Source organism: Pristis pectinata, unplaced genomic scaffold, assembly GCF_009764475.1.
Source record: "Pristis pectinata isolate sPriPec2 unplaced genomic scaffold, sPriPec2.1.pri scaffold_150_arrow_ctg1, whole genome shotgun sequence".
Lineage (NCBI taxonomy): Eukaryota > Metazoa > Chordata > Chondrichthyes > Rhinopristiformes > Pristidae > Pristis > Pristis pectinata.
The window spans coordinates 1801-26107 of NW_026262489.1; the positions used below are offsets into that span (position 1 = coordinate 1801).

The 24307-nt window shown below is 54.9% G+C and overlaps 2 protein-coding genes across 3 annotated transcripts; one reads left to right on the forward strand and one right to left on the reverse strand.

Moving 5' to 3' along the window:
• Positions 1 to 810: 810 nt before the first annotated feature.
• On the forward strand, positions 811 to 10261 carry cenpk (centromere protein K; the record flags this gene model as incomplete). Its single annotated transcript, XM_052009866.1, has 8 exons — positions 811 to 870; positions 2289 to 2361; positions 2957 to 3003; positions 4103 to 4185; positions 6718 to 6816; positions 7200 to 7332; positions 8714 to 8767; positions 9088 to 10261. Coding segments are annotated over 8 exons (708 nt in total), but the record flags the coding sequence as incomplete, so codon positions are not given.
• Positions 10262 to 10429: 168 nt separating this feature from the next.
• LOC127567166 (UDP-glucuronosyltransferase 2A1-like) lies at positions 10430 to 22824 on the reverse strand. 2 transcript variants are annotated; one of them, XM_052009865.1, is made up of 2 exons: positions 22621 to 22824; positions 10430 to 18603 (listed from the first exon to the last, which is right to left on the reverse strand). In XM_052009865.1, exon 2 carries the CDS (start codon positions 18600 to 18602, stop codon positions 16989 to 16991), a length of 1614 nt encoding a protein of 537 aa, XP_051865825.1. In that variant the 5' UTR covers position 18603; positions 22621 to 22824; the 3' UTR covers positions 10430 to 16988. The 2 variants fall into 2 exon arrangements, with proteins under 2 accessions (XP_051865825.1, XP_051865824.1); XM_052009864.1 differs by lacking the exon at positions 22621 to 22824 and adding an exon at positions 22285 to 22614.
• Positions 22825 to 24307: the final 1483 nt, after the last annotated feature.

The following is a 24307-nucleotide window of genomic DNA, read 5'->3' on the forward strand; positions in this document are numbered from 1 at the left end:
AGAAAAGTTGGCATGTTGTGTTGGTGAGGCTGCAGTTGGAATATTGTGTTCAGTTTTGGTCGCCCAGCTATAGGGGAGATGTCATTAGGAGATTTTACGAGGGTGTTGCCAGGATTCGAGGGACTGAATTACGGAGAGAGGTTGGGTAGGTTGGGACTTTATTCATTGGAGCGTCGGAGAATGAGGGGTGATGTGTACAAAGTCATGAGGGGTGTATGCACACAGTCTTTTTCCCAGGGTTGGGGGAATCAAGAACAAGAGGGCACAGGTTTAAGGCAAGGGGGAGAGGGGTAACTTCTTCACCCAGGGGGTGGTCTGTATGTGGAACGAGCTGCCAGAGGAAGTGATTGAGGCAGGTACATCAACAGCATTTGAAAGGCATTTGGACAGGTACATGGATAGGAAAGGTTTATTGTCAGATGCACAAGTTCATGTGTGCACGGGTGCAATGAAAGACTTACTTGCAGCAGCATCACAGGCACACAGAGGGACATGGGTCAAACACAGGTCAATGGGACTAGCTTAGATGAGACTTGGTAGGCACGGACCAGTTGGGCCGAAGGGCCTGTTTCTGTGCCCCGTGACTCTAATGGACCTCCGTCCTCACGTCTCTCTGCTCCTTGTGTGGGGGCCTTCAGCTGTTCCATGTGGGAGCCCAGCCCCATGTCCTGCTCTCGGAGAAAGGGGTGACTCCCGAATTTCCCCACTGGATTGGACAACGACGGGGTGGGGGGGTGTGCGGGATTTTTGTTTCTTTACTCGGGTTTGTTCCTCCCGTGACTGGCTGCGCTAACTCTCTTGCCTCGGCAGGTTCAGAACCAGCTGACCCTGTGTGACCCGAGGGCCGAGGTCCAGGACTCGGAAAACCCGGTGAGTAGCTGCGAGGCAGAGGGCTGGGGAGGGGGCAGGGTGGGGAGGGTGTGGGGGGGGGGGGTTTCAGTCGGCTGGTCTAGTGGGGAGAACGTATAAAAATACAGCCCCGGTACTGTTAACTGCTCATTTTTGGGGTGGGGGGGAGAGCCTTGAATTGGAAATATATAGGAGAATTAGGCCATTCGGCCCATTGAATCTGCTCTGCTACCTCACCATGAGCTAAACTATTCTCCCACTTGGCCCCAATTCCTGGCCTCTTCCCCATATCCCTTGATACCCTGACTAATTAGATACCTATCAATCTCCTCTTTAAACAACCCCAATGATCGGCCCTCCACAGCTGTACGTGGCAACGAATTCCATAAATCCACAACCCTCTGGCTAAAGAAACTTCTCCTCATTTCTGTGCTTTAAGTGGGTATCATCTAATTCTAAGACCGTGCCCTCTGGTCCTGGACTCACCCACCAAGGGGAAACAACTTAGCCACATCTACTCTGTCCAGTCCTTTCAACATTCGAAATGTCTCTATGAGGTCCCCTCTCATTCTTCTGTACTCCAGTGAGTACAGTCCAAGAGCCGACAAACACTCATCATACGTCAGCCCTTTCATTCTGGGAATCATCCTCGTAAATCTTCTCTGAACCCTCTCCAACATCAGCACGCCCTCCCTAAGATAAGGGTGGCTGCTTTTCTTTTTCCTCCCACCTTCTCCCCTCACCGACCAAGAACCTGTGCATCCCTGCCTCCGCCGCCTTTGGCGGTGACGAATTCCAGACTCCCTGCTGTCTGGCTGATGGAATTCCCCTTGGACTCTGCTCCAAAGGGACACCCCTTCTATCCTGAGGCCGTGCCCCCCGCCCCTTCCCGGAGCTCTCCCCACCTCGGAACTTCCCAGAGGACACCCCCCACCTCCGGACGCCAGCCGAGGGAGGGAGTGTGATGGCTTCAGGGCAGATTGGCGGCCGGTTTTGCGTAGAGGAGGATCCCACAATGAGGTGTGCATTGTTCAAGGTGAAATGGTCAGAGATGCAGTGCAGTTTCAGGCCCTTCGGCCCATTGACGGTGCTGCCCGTCAAACCCCCCCCCCCATTCGCGTTGATCCTATACTCCCCACATTCTCATCAACTCCCCCCAGATTCTACCCCTCACCCACACACACTTGGGGGGGCGGTGGGGGGGGGGGGGGGCGCTGCGGAGGGAGGGTGGTCGGTGTGATTTACAGTGGCCAATTAACCCACTGACTTGTACGATATCTTTGGGACGTGGGAGGGAACCGGAGCACCCGGGGGCTGCAAACTGCGCACAAGCGCACTGTACTGTTCTGTGTACAGCCACTGAGCTGGGCAGGGCATCTCTCCACCCACCCCTCCCCCTGACTTTGTCTCCTTTCTTTCTCCCCCTCCCCACCTGACAGCTGGCTGTGCTGTTGGCTCGCGAGAGGGCGCTGCTGGCAGAGCTGAATGTCCAGAAGAGCAGGCACCCCAAGCGTGAGTAGCGAATGAGGGGCTGTGCGCCGGAGCCCGCCCTCCCCGTGTCCCCGCCGCTCCCCAGAGCCCCGTTGGTGCGGCAGTAAGACCCTGTGGGTGGCGACGTGACAGTCACCCACACGCTCTCTCTCTCTCTGCCCCCCCCCCCCCCCGAGTGGTCGGTGCCTGGACTGGGTCGGCAGGGGAAGTGGTGGGAGCAGGCAGTTTGATGGGGTTTGAGGCTTTTAGACACATGAATATGAAGGGAATGGAGGGATGTGGATGATACACAGGGAGGACATTCAGTATAAATCAGCATCAAGATCGGCACAACATGGTGGGCCGAATGGCCTGTCCAGTGATGTACTGTTCTGTGTTCCAAGGGGACACTCCTGCCTCACCGTCTCAGCCCTACACCAACACCCACCACACTCTACCTCAGGCCGGCCATGGCTCAGACGGGGAAAGGGGTGTAACACACCAGCCGAGGTTCGGCGACTGCTCCCTCTCTCCTCACCCCGCATCACCCCGGCACATTCGTTTGGGCACCCTCTGCCTGTGTACCAATCTGGCCCCTCTGCTGGCAACTGTCGGACTTCTGTTTGTGTTTCTACAGCCCTGCTCGTCAACCAGGAGGTGCTGACCTGCTTGGGAAAGCAAGAGGTGAGGGAACAACTTCAGAAACTTCCATGCCCTGCCCTACCCCACCCCTTTCTGTATTCGGGGAGCACTTCACGGGACAGTGCGGAGGGAGCTTCACCCTGTGACCCCAGGAGTGTGTGACGGGACGGTGCGGAGGGAGCTTCACCCTGTGTCTGACCCCAGGAACGTATGACGAGATGGTGTGGAGGGAGCTTCACTGTGTGTCTGACCCCGGGAGTGTGTGACGGGACGGTGCGGAGGGAGCTTCACCCTGTGTCTGACCCTGGGAGTGTGTGACGGGACGGTGCAGAGGGAGCTTCGCCCTGTGTCTGACCCCAGGAGTGTGTGATGGGATGGTGTGGAGGGAGCCTCACTCTGTCTGACCCCGTGAGTGTGTGATGGGACGGTGTGGAGGGAGCCTCACTCCGTGTCTGACCCTGGGAGTGTGTGATGGGACGGTGTGGAGGGAGCCTCACTCTACATTTAGTCCATTTTATTTAAACAAGCTGTTTATTTCTATTTCTATTTCTTGTACATCTACACAGAGAAACATTGTCTCTGCACTGTACTTCTGTGCAAAAGAACACATTTTACGGCATACAAGTCTGATAACATATCTGATTCTGGGACCAGGTTCAGTTCCATGGTTTGACCAGCAGAGGGTGGTGCTGTCTCACTTTTTAAATGCCGTGATACCACAGGCAATGTTTTATTTAGGCTGAACAGCAGACTTGGAGTGTGGATCCCAGAGAGGTCATGCCCCTATACCTAATGCCATGGGTGCAAGGTCTTGAATTTCTAAAATCCTAGCTTCCAAACATGTGAGATATACCCTGTGTCTGACCCCGAGAGTGTGTGATGGGACGGTGTGAAGGGAGCTTCACCCTGTGTCTGACCCCGGGAGTGTGTGATGGGACGGTGTGGAGGGAGCTTCACCCTGTGTCTGACCCTGGGAGTGTGTGATGGGACGGTGTAGAGGGAGCAACACCCTGTGTCTGACCCCGGGAGTGTGTGATGGGACGGTGTAGAGGGAGCTTCACTCTGTGTGACCCTGCGAGTATGTGATGGGACGGTGCACTCTGCATTGGAACGGGGATCCTGAAACCTCTTCCTCTCTCAGTTACAGAACACTGACCAGCAGCTTGAAATGATCCTCTCCTGCGTTAGAGCCCGGAAAAAGTCCTTGCAGGAGCAGTTAGGGAGGTATGTGGGCCATGGATCCCAGCGACAGTTGCTCTCTGACCGCCTCGCCACTCCCCAACTCACTCACCTTCCCCTCGAACAAACCAGGCGTGTCCAAGTCTCCCAATCACTGTAAAATGCCAGGTACCATACTTCCCCAGGAGCAGGCCATTTGACCGCCAGGTCGCAGAGCAATTCCCTTCCCCTCCTGAATTTACACATTCTTACATTACCTACCCCCTCCCCCCCCCCCACCCCCATTACTCCCCACTGACCCACACACGAGGGGGGCAATTCACAGCGGCCAATTAACCCACCGACCCCGTGTGTCATCGAGATGTGGGAGGAAACCAGAGCACCTGAGGGAAACCCATGCGGTCACAGAGAGGACATGCAAACTCCACACACACACACACACACACACACACACACACAGACGGGGAGAGAGGCACACAGGCACATACAGATGCAGAGAGAGACACACACACACACACAGACGGAGAGAGAGGCACACACACACACAGACGGAGAGAGAGGCACACAGGCACATACAGATGCAGAGAGAGAGAGAGGCACACGCACAGAGAGAGAGAGAGACACACACAGACGGAGAGAGAGGCACACAGGCACATACAGATGCAGAGAGAGAGAGACACAGAGAGAGAGAGAGACACACACACACACAGACGGAGAGAGAGGCACACAGGCACATACAGATGCAGAGAGAGAGAGAGACACACACACACACAGACGGAGAGAGAGACACACACACACACAGACGGAGAGAGAGGCACACAGGCACATACAGATGCAGAGAGAGAGAGAGAGACACAGAGAGAGAGAGAGAGACACACACACACAGACAGAGAGAGAGGCACACAGGCACATACAGATGCAGAGAGAGAGAGAGACACGCACAGACACACACAGACAGAGACACACACACACACACAGACAGAGAGACACACACACAAGAGACAGAGAGAGACACACACACAAGAGACAGAGAGAGACACACACACAGAGACAGCACTGGAGGTCGGGACCGAACCCAGGGCTCTGGAGCTGTGAGGCAGTGACTTTACCCACTGTGCCATCGGACGGAGACCCGTGAACGTGGTATGGTGACTGGCCCTGAGAGGTGGGAGAAACCCGACACTCGTTCCCACGGGAAGTGCGAGAGGGGTGGCTGAATGGCCTGATCTGTGCTGGCCTCTCTGAGAGTGACGTTGATGTCGTCAGGAGGGGAGCAGTGATGGGGGCACATACCCTCCCGTGTGGCACTCTCACACAAAGTGAGCACAGATGGTGATATTCCTCTCCTCCCCCCCACCACCTCTCTCATCGAGGGCAGCAGGCAGAGGGGGACACCAACCCCCTGCAGATTCTCCTCCAAGTCACACACCGTCCTGGAACTCCCTCCCCGACCACACTGGGAAGCTTGCACTTCAGTTACTAAGACGTTACGATGCAGCTTTATAAAAAATCTGGTCAGGCTGCATCTGGAGTATTGTGTTCAATTCTGGTCGCCGAAGGGTGTGGAGGCTTTGGAGAGGATGCGGAAGAGGTTCACCAGGATGCTGCCTGGTCTCGAGGGCCTGAGGTTGGGATTGAGGAGAACCTAGGAGATTGAGGGGTGACCTTGTACAAAATCATGAAGGGTGAACGCACAAAGTCTTTTTAGAGGCACTAAAAACTAGAGGACGTAGGTTTAAGATGAGAGAGGAGAGATTTAATAGGAACCTGAGGGGCAACTCTTTCATTAAAATGGTGGTCAGTACGTGGAAGGAGCTGCCAGAGGAAGTGGTTGAGGCAGGTACATTAACAATGTTTAAAAGACACTTGGATCGGAAGGGTTTAGAGGGATATGGGACCAGCTTGGTGGGCACCGTGGTAGCCATGGGCGAGTTGGGCTGAAGGGCCTGTTTCCGTGCTGTATTACTCTATGATGTATACCCAACTCTCCCTGCGTGGGGAAAAGCTTGCCCCTTGGGTCCACTTTTAAATAGCTCCCCTTCTCACCTTAAACCTGTGCCCTCCAGTTTTAGACTCCCCTACCCTGGAGAAAAGACTGACCGTCCACCTTATCTACACTCCTGGTTTTATGAACCTCCGTAACGTCAGCCCTCAGCCTCCTCTGCTCCAGGGAAAACAGTCCCAGCCTCTCCTTGTAACTCGAGCCCCCCAAGTCCCCGTGACCTCCTCGGGAATCCTTTCTGCGTCCCCTCCAGTTGGATGACGTCCTTCCTCTAGCTGGGTGACCGGGACTGCACGTGGTGCCCCAGGTGCAGTCTCACCAACGACTTAGAACGTGACGCCCCCAACTCTTGTACTCAGTTTTCTGAACCTGCAGTGGTAAAGGGATGGGTGTGGAGAGCTGCCTGTCCGTTGCGAACCAACCCAGTCGGATGGACAGAGGGCAGCTGACAGAAGGGAGGGGGTGGGATGAACTCCCCACTGAGGGTGAAGTGGTGAGGCAGCCCCTGGTCCTTGCTCAGCTCTCACTCTTCCCCCCCACCCCACCCCACCCTCGTCTCCTCCGCCCCAATGCAGGGAGCAGAAGTGGCTGACAGAGGAGCAGGAGATTGAGAGGTCCCTGCGGGAGAGAGAGGATGCGAGGCAGACCGTCTTCCAGAGTCTATCGGCGAACAGGTGAGGGGGTGGGCCAGAGGAATGGGGGCACCCAGGTTCTCCCTGGTTGGTAAGCGGCGTGCCGTGGGGAGGGAGTGCGGCGGGGAGGGGGAGCCACGCCGCAGGAGGGGCAGTGGGGAGGGAGCTCGACGGGCAGCGGAGGGAGTGCCACTGGAGGGGAGGTGGGGAGGGAGCGCGGCAGGGGCAGCGGGGAGGGAGCGCCGCGGGAGGGGTGGTGGGGAGGGAATGCCGCGGGAGGGGAGCTCGACGGGGGCAGAGGAGGGAGTGCCACGAGAGGGAAGAGTTCTCCACCCCTGCAGCCAGTGCCCCTGGTAGCATCACCTCTGCATCACCCCCCCCACCCGCCGGACCCGTACTGACCCCCTGTTGCCTCTGGCCCTCAGCGCCTTGCAGAAGATGAGGAGGGACCTGCAGAAGCTGACCTCTCAGAAGGAGAAGCTGCTGACCGCCCTGGGCAGCTTCCTGGATGAGCACTACCCTCCCCCCGGCGAGGCGGAGACCGGCGGCAAGAAGAAGGTGAGGTGGGGCTGGGGTTCCTGAGGGGTTGCGGGAGGAGAGCTGAACCCCCACTTTGGCCCTCGCTCTCTCCTCACACTGCCTAACCAAATGGTGGTGGATGTTCCCCCATGGGTCAGCCTGTGCAATGGAGGGGGAAGGTTACCCTTTCCGCAGCATGCACTACCCCAGACCTGTCTCTGACAGCGTATTTCTGTTGTGCACTAATGTCTTGTTTCGCTCGGTCTTTATTGTCTCTTTGCTGTCTGGTAATTAATGTGTAATTTGTGTGTGGTGTCTGTATCTACGTGCCTGTGACGTTGCTGCAAGCACGTTTCTTACTAGAGCTGTACCTCACTGCACGTGTACGGGGGGGGGGGTGCAGGGAGAGGTGACGAGGGTGGGGAGAGGTTGGGGGGAGAGGTGGGGAGAAGTTGAGGGGAGAGGTGACAAGGGTGGGGGAGCGGGGGGGAGTGGGAGAGGTGACAAGGGTGGGGAGGTGATGGGGGGAGAGGTGACGAGGGTGGGGAGGTGACGGGGGGAGAGGTGACGGGGGGCAGCGGTGATGAGGGTGGGGAGGTGACGGGGGGAGGAGAGGTGACGGGGGGAGAGGTGACGGGGGAGAGGTGACGGGGGGGAGAGGTGACGGGGGGGAGAGGTGACGGGGGGGAGAGGTGACGGGGGGAGAGGTGACGGGGGGAGGAGAGGTGACGGGGGGAGGAGAGGTGACGGGGGGAGGAGAGGTGACGGGAGGAGAGGTGACGAGGGTGGGGAGGTGACGGGGGGGGAGAGGTGACGGGGGGAGGAGAGGTGACGAGGGTGGGGAGGTGACGGGGGGAGGAGAGGTGACGAGGGTGGGGAGGTGACGGGGGGAGGAGAGGTGACGGGGGGTGGGGAGGTGACGGGGGGAGGAGAGGTGATGGGGGAGAGGTGACGAGGGTGGGGAGAGGTTGGGGGGGCAGAGGTGACGGGAGGCAGGGAGTGAGATAACCAGGGTGCGGAGAGGTTGGGGGGGGGTGGAGAACTGACGAGTGTGGGGGAGGTGACAAGGGGGGGGAGAGGTGGGGTGTGGGAGGTGGGAGGGCTGTTGACGGTGGGGAGAAGTCGGGGGGGAGAAGTGAAGTGGAGGAGGGAGTGAGAACTAGGGTGGGGGGGAGGTTACGGGGGCAGGGTGACGAGGGTGGGGAGAGGTGATGAGCGTGGAGAGAGGGGGGAGAGGTGACGAGGGGTGGGGGGGAGGTGAGGTGGGGGGTGGGAGAGGTGTCGAGGGTGGGGAGAAACAGCAGACTGGTTGGAGCTGTCCCCGCGGACGGTGTCCCCGATTTTGGGGAGGGGAGGAAACTTTCTCAATCCCAGGGAGGGTGCCTGATCATTTGCATTTTTTCTCCCCCCTCCGGTGCAGAGACTGACCCACGGGAACGCTGCCGACCTCATCACTTTCCATGAAATGCTGGAGGTGAGAGCGGGCGAGGGGTCAAGGGGAGGACTTGAGGGGCCCCAAGAACATCGTCCACCCTCTGGCCGCTGTGACAACACCCAGCCCCTGCTGCATTCCACCGATGCCCCAGTATGTCCAGTCGAACGGGGTGGGTCCCTCCCTCCACACCGCCGACCCTCCCTGCGACGCGAAGCGCTCCCTCCTCGCCGCCCTTCCCCACGACGCGAAGTGCTCCCTCCTCGCCGCCCTTCCCCACGACGCGAAGTGCTCCCTCCTCGCCGCCCTTCCCCACGTCCATTACCGTTGTCTCACTCGCTCCCCTCTCTCCCCTGGTTCAGCGCCTGATGACCAGGGCGATGGGCAGCCCCCACGACCCGTACCTGGAGCTGGACGAGTCGTACTGGCCCCCCTACGTGGAGGCGCTGCTGCGTCACGGTGTGGCTCTGCGCCACCCCCAGGACTCCCGTCGCATTCGCTTGGAGGACTTCCACGAGTAGCTGAGTGAGAGAGGGAGCCCCCCTCCCCCCTTTTCCCATGTGGTCGGGGATGAGTGGGAGTGAGGGATATGTACGGGCTGCTGTGTGTTTGGATGTGTATCTGCACAGTGGGGCACGTCACCACAATTGCCTGTAGTGCACGTGTGGAGTAAGTGATAGGGAGGGCTGTGTGTGTGTGTGTGTGTGTGTGTGTGTGTATGCAGACTGCTTGTGCAGGTGTGTGTGTGTGTGTGTGTATAGACACGACTTGTGCAGACGTGTGTGTGTATAGTCATGATTGTACTTGTGTAGGGGTGTGTGTGTGTACAGGCACGACTACTTGTGTAGGGTGTATGTGTACAGGCACGACTGTACTTGTGTAAGGATGTGTGTGTGTGTATGTGTAATATACAGTGTCTGCATTTTCTGGGGTAGTGCAACCCTACCCCCCCAACAGTCAGCCTGTTGCAAGGTTGCACACCCCTGCCCTCACCTGTCAGTAAAGCATGCCTGCGGACGCCTCTTGAGGTGGGATCTACAGCACCAGCTCTTCCTGGAGCCAGCCGTGTCCCTGGTCCACAGCCGGAGCCAGGCTTCTCCCCGCCTTCCTGCGTCGTGCTGCTTCAAGCTACTGCCGCAGTGATCCATCATCCTCGTTTGGTCCGAGGTACGACAGGAGCCGTATGTCCCTGTGTCTGTCGGGGGTCGGCGGCGGGTGCCCTCGGAGGTGGCTGGCCAGCAGCTGTATCGGGATATGTGGGCAGGACTTCCACTCGTGAGCTGCCTCTACTGCCGTCAGTTCACCAAAGACTGCGGCTTTGATTGATGAGTTGGACTGAGTTATAGCCTCGTCAGCTGATGTGGTCAGACAGAACTCCAGGGTAGGTTCGATGTCATTAGGCTCAGATAACGTAAGAGGAGCAACCTTTTTGTCATGTTCCGGTTTGGAAAATAAAATGTTGCCTTGTTTAAACACAGGGTAAAACTCCCTCTGCACTGTCCCATCACACACTCCCGGGTTCAGACACAGGGTCAAGCTCCCTCCGCACCGTCCCATCACACACTCCCGGGGTCAGACACAGGGTGAAGGTCCCTCCGCACCGTCCCATCACACACTCCCGGGGTCAGACACAGGGTGAAGCTCCCTCCGCACCGTCCCATCACACATTCCCAGGGTCAGACACAGGGTGAAGCTCCCTCCACACCGTCCCATCACACACTCCCGGGGTCAGACACAGGGTCAAGCTCCCTCCGCACCGTCCCATCACACATTCCCAGGGTCAGACACAGGGTGAAGCTCCCTCCACACCGTCCCATCACACACTCCCAGAGCAGGGAGGATTTGGCTGACAGCTCTATCTGTCAGTTCCTTGATGCTGTTGTGGGATGAAGCCCAGGAGAAGGACTTGAGGGAGAAGCTGGTGTTAGAGAGGACTCAGTAGGACAGCAGTGGTTAGACAGGGTAGCCATTCATGGGTCCAGATGGTGGGCTTTCAGGGTGTCAGTCTGATCCGACTGCCTGCTCCTCTTCCGAGGAGACGTCTGTGCCCGGGTGTCCCTGGAGAGGCAGCAAATGGTGTCCACTGCCTTTTTGGAGACCCTCCCTTTTCTCTCTCCTACCTTCTGGACGGAGATACAGGAGCTCGAAAGCCTGGACACCCAGACTCAAGAACAGCTTCTTCCCCACCGCTGTTAGACTCCTGAACCAACCACCTCTTTCCCATCCCCTTCCCGGTGGCGCTGCCATGTTCTGGAACCCTTAATTCTACCTCTTCAGTTATTGTCACTTCAACATTTCTTTTTGTATGACCTCAGTCTGCACAACAGTGTTGGCAGTATTCCCTTTGTCACTTGTTGCTGTATGTATTGTTTCATCGTCGTACAGCACAGAAACTGGTTCTTCAGCCCAACTGGTCCATGCCAACCAAGTGCCCATCAAAAGTACTTTCACCTATCTCCTGCTCTTCCCCCTCCTCCCCACCCATTCATTCTGGCTTCTCCCCTCTTCCTTTCCAGTCCCGATGAAGGGTCTCAGCCCGAAACGTCGACTGTCCATTTCCTTCCATCGATGCTGCCCGACCTGCTGAGTTCCTCCAGCGTCTCGTGTGCATTGCTCCAGATTTCCAGCATTGGCCGTCTCTCTTGTGTCCCCATCTGCCCATGTTTGGCCCCTACCGCTCCTCAACCTTTCCTATCCACCTGCCTGTCCAAGTGCCTTTTAGGTGTTGTCAATATACCTGCCCCAACCACTTCCACTGGCAGATCGCTCCGTATTCAGACCACAAAAAAGTTCCCCTCAGGTTCCTATTAAATCTTTCCTCTCTCACCTTTAAACCTATGCTCTCTAGTTCTTGATCCCCCAAGTACTATTACCATGTGAGCTTAGATCAGATTTCTTTATTAGTCACGTGTACATCGAAACACACAGTGAAATGCATCTTTTGCACAGAGAGTTCTGGGGGCAGCCCACAAGTGTCGCCACGCTTCCAGTGCCAACGTAGCACGCCCACAATAAGCAAGGAATTTCATTGCACCCTGGTGTATGGGACAATAAGCTAAACTAACTAATCGCTGTACCTTCCGCAGCGCAGCGCTCCCGCAGCACCAACCTTCACACCCCCCTTCTCCTTCCCTGCCTTCCCCCACCTCCCCCGTCCTTTCTCCATCTCTTAGCCACTCCCATCTGCAGGACCCCTCTGTCTCCACAGCCCCCAGTTGCTGGTTCCCAAGTGCAGCGGAATTCATCTGGGGAAATCACACAATGCGGTGACGTTGCGATGCTTTATTGTGAATCTGAGAGCAACTAATGGAGAGAAAACAAGGTCTGGAGCCTAAGGCAAACCCTGGGTGGGCTGAATCAATGTAGAAGCTGTCAAGGCTGTGACTTGGCTAGATTTCCTTCCATTGGGCTGGGGAGACGGGCATCTATTGCCCTTAAAACGCCCCTGGAGAAGGTGGAAGACGAGCCACCTCCCTGAACCGCTGCAGTCCATGGGGGGAAGGTGCTCCCATGGTGCCGTGGGAGGGAGTTCCAGGATTTGGACTGGGCGACGATGAAGGAACGGGGACTGTCCCATCTCTGGAAGGAACAGCTGTGTACTTCCTTTCTTTTTAAATCTTTTTATTAGTTTTCAAATTAATACAGATTAATATACAGCATCAATTTTTGTGCACGTAATACACACAGATCAGGGGAACAATCATGGCATGGATAGTCATAAAGAACAGTAAAATATAAAAAAATTTGTAGCTCCCACGATCTCTTAGTAAATGAATATAATACAAGAAAGGATAGAAAAAGATTTGTTATATAAATGTTAAAGAAAACCCAAATCAATAAGAAAAATTGTAAACAATATAAACTAAACTAAACAAAAAAAAATTTTTTAAAAAAACAAACAACAAAAAAAAGAAAAAAAAACTGGGCTAAAATTTCTCAGTAGAAACAGAGCAATATTATGTCATCGGCTCTGTTCCTCCAAGTTGGAAAGTTATTGAAAGGGGATCTATATCATGTGAAAATATTGAATAAATGGACTCCAAATATTTTCAAATTTAAGGGAAGGATCAACAGTATCACTCCTAATTTTTTCCAAGTTTAAACATTCTATAGTTTGAGAGAACCATTGAAAAGTAGTCGGGGGTATTGGATCCTTCCATTTAAGCAAAATGGATCATTTGGCCATTCATGTGTCAAAGGCAATCATACGGTTAGCGGAGGCAGATAAATGGCCAGACTCTATCCTTGGTAATCCAAAAATTGCTGTGATAGGGTGAGGTTGTAAATCAATCTTCAATACAGTTGAGATAATGTTAAAAATATCTTTCCAATATTTTTCCAAAAGAGGACAGGACCAAAACATATGTGTCAGAGAAGCCACATCCGATTTACATCTGTCACATGTAGGATTTATATGGTGATAAAAACGAGCTAATTTAACTTTGGACATATGGGTCCTGTGGACTACCTTAAACTGTATCGAGTGTCTGGCCCACATTGAAGATGTATTAACTAAATGAAGAATTTTCTTCCAAGTCTCTGTAGGTAAAGGTGTTTGGAGTTCGCTTTTCCATTCATTCTTAATTTTGTCTAATGATTCTAGACGTATTTTCATAATTAAATCATAGATTATTGCTATCAAGCCCTTCTGATAAGGATTAAGACCTAAAATTTTTTCCGTAGTTTCAATTTTGTAAGGTGTGGGAAAAGAGGGTATAGTAGCTTTTAAACAATTTCTAATCTGCAAATATCAGAAAAAGTGTGATCTGGACAAATTATATTCATTACACAATTGTTCAAAAGATGAAAAACAGTTATCAATGAATAGATCCCGAAAACATACTACCCCCTTCCTTTTCCGTATGGAAAAAGCTGAGTTAACTCTGGAAGGATGAAAGAAAAAATTAGATTGAATGGGACTTGACAAATTTATTCAATCCAAAAGATTTACGAAATTGAAACCATATTCATATTGTATGTTTAACTATTGGGTTAGTCGTATGTTTACTTAATTTGGTAAGTGCAAAAGGGAGTGAAGCTCCTAAAATAGAAACTAATGAAAATTCAAGAACTGGTGCTCAAGGCACACCCATTTGGGGCATTGAATTACATCAAAAACTTGTATCCAACCATGTACTTCCAAGTCGGGTGTTTTCCCCCCACCCTGCCTTGGTGGGAGAGAGGAGACGGGTTTGGGAGGTGCCGTCGAGTGACAGCTGATGCGTGGGCAGTCATGTCTGAAAAATGTCTTGGAGTTCTTCGAGGAAGTAGCCAAGAGGGTAGGGCAGCGGATGTTGTCCACATGGACTTTGACAAGGTCCCTCATGGAAGGCTGGTCTGGAAGGTTAGATCACATGGGATCCAGGGGGAGGCAGCCGACTGGATACCTAACTGGCTCAGTGGTGGGAAGCAGAGGGTGATGGTCGAGGGTTGTTTCTCGGACTGGAGGCCTGTGTCTAGTGGTGTGCCGCTGGGGCCCTTGTTTGTAATTTATACGATTTGGATATGAACGTACAAGGCACGGTTAGTAGGTTTGCAGGTGATGCTAAAATAGGTGGTGCTGTAGGTGGTGTAGAAGGTTATGAACAATTACAGGGGGATCTTGATTATGTGGGCTGAGGATTGGCAAATGGCTTTCAATCCAGATAAATTTTGGGAGATCAAACCAGGGTAGGACTTGTACAATGAATGTGAGGTCCCTGACGAGTGTTGTGGAACAGCAAGACCTTGGAGGGCAAGTGCCTAATTCACTGAAAGCAGCGTCACAGGTAGACAAGGTGATGGTGAAGGGGTTCAGCACGCTGGCCTTCATCAGTCAGGGCACTGAGTACAGGAGTCGGGAAGTTATGTTATATAAGACGTTGGTGAGGCCGCACTTGGAGGACTGTGAACCGTTTTGGTTGCCCTGTTCTAGGAAAGGTGCTATTAAACTGGAAAGAGAGCAGAAGATATATACCAGGATGTTGCCTGGACTTGAGGCCCTGAGTTACGAGGAGAGGTTGCATAGACTAGGACCTTATTCCCTGGAACGTAGGAGATTGAGGGGTGACCTGACAGCTGTATGAGATCATGAGGGGCATAGACAGGGTGAAAGCACACAGTCTTTTTCCCAGAGGGAGAGAGCTAAAAACAAGAGGCGAGAGATTTAAAAGGGACGTCAGGGGCAGCTTCACACAAAGGGTGGTGCATATTTGGAATGAGCTGCCAGAAACAGTGGTTGAGGCGGGCACATTAACAACATTTAAAAGCCATCTAGATAAGTACATGGAGAGAAGAGGTTCAGAGGGCTGTGGGCCAAACACAGGCAGATGGACCAGCTCGCTGGGCAACACAGTCGGCATGGACGAGTTGGGCCGAAGGTCCTGTTTCCCTGCTGTGTGACTCAATAATTCGACCCCTGTTCAGGTGGTCGGTTACTTCCCCTGGAGTGACCGTGAGAAGATGTTGCTCATCCCCTTCGGAGATGGGAACCATCGCTCTGACACAAGCGACCTGCCTCTTCATCCAACAAAGTCCAGCCTGTCCCACTCTGGAACCCTCCCAACACCCCTCCCTGTGACCCTGCGGGAAGAGAGCTCCAGGAACCTCCAGAGGGTGGGAATAAATGGGCCCGTCTTGGTGTGACCAGGGTACCACAGGGATCAGTGCTTTGTGGCCTCAGCGATCCCGTGGTCTGTACATGGGACAGGTTCTGAGGTCTGCTGATGACAGAAAACAAGACTGAGTTGGGAGGACGGCACAGGTGACTTGGACACGTTGAGTGGGTGGGTCACGCCGCAGCAGATGCCGTTTAAGGGAAACAAATGTGAAGTTACCCACATCCGTTTAAGTGAGATGTTGGCTAGTGTTGATGCACAAGGGTGTCCTTGTACACTTGTCTTCCGAAAGCAAGCAGTTAAAAAGGCAAATGGCGCGTTGGCGTGCGTTGGAAGAGGGTTTGAGTACGGGAGTGAAGATGTATAGGAGCCACACAATCTGCTGGAGGAACTCGGAGGGTCGAGCAGCTTCTGTGGGGGGTGGGGTGGGGGGAAGGACGTGGACGTGTTTGGGGCAGTTTCTGCGCTGTATGACTCGGAGCGGTGGGGTGCCTGGAACGGGCTGCCAGGGGTGGTGGGGGCAAGTCGACGCAATAGGTATGGAGGGATATGGATCACCTACAGTGCAGGAGAGATTTGGTACAAATGCGTTGAGCTGAGGGCCGGTCCCCGTGTCATTAGAGTCACACAGCACAGCAATGGGCCCTTTGGCCCAACTGGCCCCTGCCGACCCAAGGTGCCCCATTTGCCGGCGTTTTGACCTTTCCTATCCATGGAGCTGTCAACATTCTCTTTTGAATGTTGATGTAGCTGCCTCAGCTTCTTCCTCTGGCAGCTCGTTCCATATACGGACCACCCTCTGCGTGAAGAAATTGCCCCTCAGCTTCTGATTAAATCTCCCCCCACCCCAAACCTATGCCCTCAAGTTCTTGATTCTCCAACCCTGGGGGGATAAAAACTGGGTGCACATTCACCTTATCGATGCCCCTCATGATTTTCTAAACCTCTATAAGATCACCCCTCAGTCTCCTACACTCTAAGGAATAAAGTCCCAGCCTGTCCAACCTCTCCCCATGACTCAGTCCCTCAAATCCTTGTAAATCTTTTAGAACCATAGAACACTACAGCACAGAAAACAGGCCATTCGGCCCTTCTAGTCTGTGCCGAAACTTTATTCCGCTAGTCCCATTGCCCTGCACTCAGTCCATAACCCTCCAGACCTCTCCCGTCCATGTATCCATCCAATTTATTCTTAAAACATAAGAGTGAGCCCACATTTACCATGTCAGATGGCAGCCCGTTCCACACTCCCACCACTCTCTGAGTGAGGAAGTTCCCCCTAAACCTTTCACCCTAAAGCCATGTCCTCTCGTACTTATCTCTCCTAATCTCAGTGAAAGGAGCCGACTCGCATTTACTCTGTCTATACCCCTCATAATTTTGTAAACCTCTATCAAATCTCCCCTCATTCTTCTACGCTCCAAGGAACAAAGTCCTAACCTGTTCAATCTTTCCCTGTAACTCAACTCCTGAAGATCCGGCAACATTCTAGTAAATCTCCTCTGCACTCTTTCAATCTGACTGACATCCTTCCTATAGTTAGGTGACCAGAACTGTGCGCAATATTCCAAATTTTCCAGCTGCAATCTTATGCTGCACCGATTGACGTTCAACATCCCCACCCCACGCCCCATCCATCCTCTTTTTCCCCCCCCCCCCCCCCCATCTTAGTCATTTTTCTCCTTCCTCCCCCTCAGGGCCTGGTAGACACACCTGAGAAGCAGCAGCCCCAGCAGAGCTGCGGTGGAGGCCAGCGCGCCCAGGAACGCCATCACATCCAGCCCGTGGTAGATGTACCAGGGCAGGTCAAAGCTGGCCGGCCTGAGGTGGGGGGCCCCCCCATGCTGTAGCACGAACTCCAGCCAGTAGATGGCCCGCTGCAGGGGGTGCTGGGGCTGGTCGCGGTGCAGGGCGGACAGCCGGTGCATGCTGCGGCGGTAGCCGGGGGTGCTGGTCACCTCCCGCACGGCCTCCTCCAGCTGCCCGGCCCGCAGGGTGGTCGTGTCCAGCACCTTGGCTGCCCCCCGGGCCTCCAGCCGGACCAGGTTGTCGAACTGGTCGAAGATGAGGGGCAGGCCCACCACCGGCACCCCGTGGTAGATGGCCTCGTACAGGCCATTGGTGCCCCCATGGGAGATGAAGGCCACCACCTTAGGGTGCCCCAGCAGGTCGTTCTGGGGTATCCACCCCATCACCAGGGTATTGTTGCCCACCCCCTTGGGTACTGGCCCCACGTGGCGCCAGACCACCCTCTGGGGCAGCCTGCTCAAGCTCACGGCGATGGTCTCCGCCATCCAGTCGGGCAGGGTGGTGACCAGCGTCCCCAGTGACAACAGCACCACCCCGTGCTCCCCTGAGCCCTGCACGAAGGCCTCCAGCTCAGGGTCGAGGGGGCTGGCCGGCCGGCACTGGAAGCCCCCCATGTACACCATGCTGGGGATGGTGGGCCGGGGGAACTCCAGCACAAAGTCCACCCTTATCAGCCACAAGTCGGCAGCCAGTATCACCTCCCGCAGCCCGGTCCCGGGACCCAGGTAGCGCCGGCACAGCTCCTGGTAGTTGCCCTCCACCATGGAGGCCACCAGGATGATGGTCATGAAGTGCTGGATGGTGTTGGAGAGGCGCTGGGAGAAGGACATGGTGTCGGTCAGCCAGCTCCCCACCACCGGCACGTAGGAGGGCGGGGAGGGGGCCAGCAGGTGGTGGCAGTCCCCGTTGGTGAGCCAGCGGGCGTTGTGGACCAGCAGCAGCTTCAGGTGCCGGGCCAGCATGGATCCGGTGGGGTACAGGGGATCGGTCAGCAGGAGATGAAAGCCGGCCCCTTCCAGCTCCCCCATCAGCCGCCTGTCCTCGAACAGCTGGACGATGAACCGCTGCGTGCACTGGTGCGTCTCGTAGACAATCCGCCGCATGTTGAGGTTGTTGCGCAGGAAGGCCATCGGGGTGTAGCCATTCCGGAAAGTCTCCAGCGTCTCCACCACCAGGTTGGAGACCATCTGCCTGTCCTCGACGATGCCCAGTTTCCCGTCCATCGGCACGATGAAGGAGCGGTAGAGGGAGGGGTCCTCCTTGATGTAATGGCTGGTGGAGGTGTGCAGGACACTGAGGGAGTGCCCGCGGGCACGGAGCTCCTCCAGCAGCACCTTCATGTTGATCCAGTGGCTCCCATCCACCGGCACCACGAGGATGTTGGCACAGCCCGATCCCGGCACCAGCACGCCCAGCAGGACAGCCGTGAGTCTCAGCCAGCGCGGCAGCTTGTCGGGGTCCACAGTCAACATCCTGGGATGCAGTAGGGAAGGGAAAAGGTTGATTAGCCATGCCCTGTTCCTTACCTCCCCTCTCCTGTGATGGGACAGTGTGGAGGGAGCTTCACTCTGTGTCTGACCCCGGGAGTGTGTGATGGGACAGTGCGGAGGGAGCTTCACCCCGTGCCTGATCCCGGGAGTGTGTGACGGGACGGTACGGAGGGAGCTTCACTCTGTGTCTGACCCCGGGAGTGTGTGATGGGACGGTGTAGAGGGAGCCTCACTCTGCGTCTGACCCCGGGAGTGTGTGATGGGACGGTGGGGAGGGAGCTTCGCTCTGTGTCTGACCCCGGTAGTGTGTGATGGGACGGTGTAGAGGGAGCCTCACTCTGTGTCTGACCCCGGGAGTGTGTGATGGAACGGTGGGGCGGGAGCTTCACTGTGTCTAACCCTGGAAGTGTGTGATATGTTTCCAAGTCAGAGAGTTGGGGACTGGGAAGGAAGCCTGGTGGTATTCCCCTGCTGCCCTTTTCCCTCTTGGTGGGAGACGTGGTGGGTTTGGGAGGTGCTGTCGGAGCAGTCTGGGTGAATAATTGCAGTGAATTTTGTAGACAGTGCATGCTGCGGCCACTGTGCACCGGTGGTGGAGGGAGGGAGCGTCTAGGGGGATGGATGGGGTGCGGATCAAGAGGGCTTCTTTGTCCTTGGTGGTGTTGAGCTTGTCGAGAGTTGGTAGAGCTGCACTCACCCAGGCAAGTGGGGAGTGTTCCAGCACACTCCTGACATGTAGATGGGGGAGAGGTAATGTGGCGGATATGGAGTGCATGGACTAACTCCACCCAGGCAAGTGGGGAGTGTCCTGTCACACTCCTGACGTGTAGATGGGGGAGAGGTAATGTGGCGGATGTGGAGTGCATGGACTAACTCCACCCAGGCAAGTGGGGAGTGTCCCGTCACACTCCTGACGTGTAGATGGGGGAGAGGTAATGTGGCAGATGTGGAGTGCATGGACTAACTCCACCCAGGCAAGTGGGGAGTGTCCCGTCACACTCCTGACTTGAGCCTTGTAGATGGGGGAAAGGCCTTGGTGGGGGGATCAGGAGGTGAGTCATTCTGGATCCCCAGCCCCTGACCTGTGCTTGTAGCCCCATATTTATATAGCTGGTCCAGTTGTTCTCATAATGGTGAACTCCAGGATGTTGATGGTGGGGGACTGGGCCATGGGAATGCTAAGGGTAGGTGTTCACAGCCCCTCTAGTTGGAGGTGGCCATTACCTGGCATTTGGGTGGTGAGAACGTTACCCACCCTCACCAGATTTGGGTGGGCACAACCTGGCTTTACCAGTGCCAGCTTTGGGGCTGGGCTGAGGAACACTAAGGAGTGGGCAGTCTTGGTGGGAATTGTACAGCGGCTCACACACAGTAGCCTTAGCGGAGGACATTTACAGCAGCAATTGGAGGTACAGGGAATAAGGGTCATCCAATAACCGTGGAGGACTTTAATCAGGTCAATAGAGAGAGTGCGAAACAGGCCCTTCGTCCCACCAAATCTGTGCTGACCCATCCATACTAATCCTAAAACTGAATGCACACATGCGGACACGGAGACAGACACGGCCGGAAGTCCGGATCGAAGCTGGGCTCCGGTGCTGTGAGACAGTGGCTCTAACCCACTGTGCAAAGGGCACACCAGATCGGCAGTAGTAACAGTGAGAAGCATTTGACCCCCGGGCAGCTCGGTCACTTGAGAGAGCTCTCTGGATGCTTAAGGGCTCTGGGGTTAATGCAGGGAGCTGGCAATGAGGTGTCTCACTGAGTGGTGGTGGGACGAGGGCTCTGTTGCCCCTGTGTTGGGGAGGAGGGAGTGGGGTGTGAGGGAGACCTGGAAGTCATGGTGGGCAGGAGTTGCACTGCCCACACTGAGAGGTGAGGGCTGTCTAGGGTGGGTTGTTGACTGTCAGTGGAGGGGGTGGGGCATCCAGGTGGTGAAGATTCCAGCTTCTGGGATCAAAACACCAGCGGCAGACAGAGGGTGCTGGCGGCCAATGTGCAGATGATGAGGGTGATAAGGCAGCGATACGGGGCTGGAGTGCGTGCCAAGGAATGTGTGGCATTTAGCAGTGAAGGGGGGGTGGGGTGACGGAGGGGAGGGAGGAAGTTTGGCTGCCCCTCCTCCGCCAGACGGCTCCCGACCAGGAGTTTCTTCCCCCCCGCCCCCCCCCCCCAACATACACACGGGAAGATCGGCAGTGGTGGGGGGTAGAAAACAGGCCACGGGGACCCCTCACCCGGGCCAGTCCACCGCTCATGGTTGCTGGGGAGGGGTGAGGTGGGCCCGGTCCAGAGGTCGTCCCTGCCGGAGGAGTGGTGCTGAGTGGGGGGGGGGGGGGGGGGTGTGACAGTCCCTGCACCTCTGCAACCTTGCCCGTCTCTGTGACCCTGCCCCCCCCCCCCGGCCCCTACACCCCTCCCCTATCTCTGCCAGCAATCCCAGCACTGTGCTTGCCCCCAAGTTCCTGAATTTACCCCCTGAAACCACTCTGCCTCTCCTTTAAAGGAGGTATTAAGGTCCCTGACCCCTTGCCCCTAATGACTAGCCCCACCGAAACATATTGGATCTTTGCGTCCCTTTCACAGAGTCATCTCGCACTGAAATGGGTCAACCTGACTGACTGCCGAGCACCCATTTAGATCGGTCCCATCTTCTATTAGAACATAGAACAGTGCAGCACAGAGCAGGCCCTTCGGCCCACAATGTCGTGCCGACATAGCTAATCCCTCCCACCTACAGAATACCCATATCCCTCCATTTTCCTCTCATTCATGTGCCCATCCAAGCCCCCAATGAATCTGCCTCCACCACCCTATCGGGCAACGCACTCGAGGCATCCACCATCCTCCGAGCAAAAGCCCACCCCTCATGTCTCTTCTGAACCCACCCCCTCTCACCCCAAATGCATGCCCTCTGGTATTGAATCGCTCAGTAATGGGAAAAAGATATTTCTTGTCCACCCTATCTATGCCCCTCATAATTCTATACACTTCCAACAGATCACCCCTCGGCCTCCGCCGCTCCAGAGGAAAGTGCCCAGGTTTCTCCAGCCCAGTATGCCCAGTTTGCTCCAATCCAGGCAGCATCCTAGAAAACATCCTCCACACCCTCTCCAAAGCCCCAACGCACCCCCTCCCTATTCTCGCCACATTTGTGTCAACTCCCCCCCCCCCACCCCCAGATTCTAGCCCTCAACCACACACTGGGGGCAATTTAACCCACCAACCCTGCATGTCGTTGGGACGTGGGAGGAAGCCCATGCGCCTTGATTCCTCGGGGAAGGAGGAGTGGTTAAACACGGGAGCTTCCCGAGTTTGCACTGGGATCCCCTCCTGCTCCAACCCCTGAGCTTCCAAACCAGTTCCCCAGCTGCCTGTTCTGCCACCACGGGCTTGCACTGACTGGCTGACGGCTATCCACAATTGCCTGGGGCAAGGGAGGACAGGAGGCTGTTGCAAGGAAACATAAGCAGGAAAAATAAACTGCTGAAAGAACTCAGCGGGTCAGGCAGCATCTGTTTACTGCTGAGTTCTTTCAGCAGTTTATATTTTGTTATGGATCCCTGTATCTGCAATGAGGAATGTAATGCAACCAGCTCTCCGCCTAACTCGCTCCTCTTGAGTCCATTGCCTGGTCTGATCCTCAGCTCGCGAGAGAGCGTACCTCGCCAATCAGTTGCCTCCTCCCGTCGAATCGGCACACGCAGGAGTGAGGTAGAACCCGTCCCCGGTTTCTCTATACGCTCTCCACCGAATACAGGCGCCCGCTCCTCGCCTCTCCCGCAGCGCGGTATTTCCTCCTCGCCACCCCTTGCGCAGCACGGCGCTCCCTCCCCACCGTCCGTCCCGCGTGCGCTGCGCTTCAACGAGCTTGATGCGCAGAGCCGTAACTTGATAACTTCCGAATCACGAGTGCGTCTCTCCGAATCCGTGCCAACTTAAAACCGAGTCACTAGGCGCTCCGTGGCTGATTACAGAGAAGCTACTAATGGCATCGTACCTGGCACAGAGTAAGCGAGAGAGAGAGCGTCACAATGTGTGTCCAATCCTTGTGGAAGAGGTGTTGGAGTGTTGATACTCTACACTGAGGGGGTGTGCCTGTTTTAGAAACCTGATGCACGTTTTAGTAGTTGACTAAGCGCCCAATTCAACTTCCAGTGAAGTGTGCTCCATTGTCAGACATTCCCCTTGCTCTTTCACACAAGGATATCACAAAAACAGAGAAAAATTCAGGGCGGGAACAAGTCTTGCAGCCTCCATCTTCTGCCTCAGAACCATTTTCCTGCTCTCTCTCTCTCCATCTCCCCTGATTCCCTCAATATCCAGGAATCCATCCGTCTCTCTCCCGAATGAAGGGGGAGTTCCTTGGGAGTGAAGATACTTCCCCCTCTCTCCAGTTGATCCCTTCTACACAGAACAGGCCCTTTGGCCCATGAGGCCAAATTAAATGAATCCCTTCTGCCTGCACGTGATCTATATCCCTCCATTCCCTGTATGTCCACCTAAAAACCTCTTAAACGCCTCTGCTATATCTACCTCAACCACCACCCCTGGCAGCCCATTCCAGGCACCCACCGCTCTCTGTGTAAAGACAAACTTGCCCCGCACATTTCCTTTGAACTTACCCCCTCCCACCTTAAAGCTATGCCCTCTAGTATTTGATGTTTCTAACCTGGGGCTGCACATCTCCTTTAAACTTTCACCTTAAACCCATGCCCTCCAGTACTAGACATTTCCACCCTGGGGATAAAGACTGACTGTCTACCCTATCTCTGCATCTCATAATTTTACAACCTTTTATTGTCTCCCCTCAGCCTCCGACGCTCCAGAGAAAACCACCCAAATTTGTCCAACCTCTCCTTGTAGCTGATACCCTCTAATCCAAGTTCAAGTTTATCGTCATGGGCATACATACCCTGGGTATAAATGCCATGAAAATTCACTTTTTAGAAACACCTACAGCACATAGAGGCCCTTCAGTCCACAAGGCTGTGCCGAACATGTCCCTACCTTAGAAATTACTAGGCTTACCCACAGCCCTCTATTTTTCTCAGCTCCGTGTACCTATCCAAAAGTCTCTTAAAAGACCCTATCGTATCCGCCTCCACCACCGTTGCCGGCAGCCCATCCCACACACTCACTACTCTCTGAGTAAAAAAATTTACCCCTGACATCTCCTCTATATCTACTCCCTAGCACCTTAAACCTATGTCCTCTTGTGGCCACCAATTCAGCCCTGGGGAAAAGCCTCTGACTATTTACCCTATCAATACCTCTCATCATCTTATATACCTCTATCAGGTCCCCCCTCATCCCCCGTCTCTCCAAGGAGAAAAGGCCGAGTTCCCTCAACCTGCTTTCATAAGGCATGCTCCCCAATCCAGGCAGCATCCTTGTAAATCTCCTCCGCACCCTCTCTATGGCTTCCACATCCTTCCTGTAGTGAGGCGACCAGAACTGAGCACAGTACTCCAAGTGGGGTCCGACCAGGGTCCGATATAGCTGCAACATTTTTTACAGCAGCAGCACAGTACATTACAAACATAGATTACATAAACTTCAAGTAACATAAATTATATCCAGGCAGCATCCTGGTAAACTTCTGAACCGTTATCCTGAGACAGTGAAACCCCTCCCTGCACATAACCCTTCGAGCCCTGTAAGTTTTGGTGAGATCTCCCCTTGTT

Coding starts and splice junctions, on each gene's coding strand:
- LOC127567166 (XM_052009865.1), bottom strand. CDS start 18,602: ATGTTGACTGTGGACCCCGACAAGCTGCCGCGCTGGCTGAGACTCACG.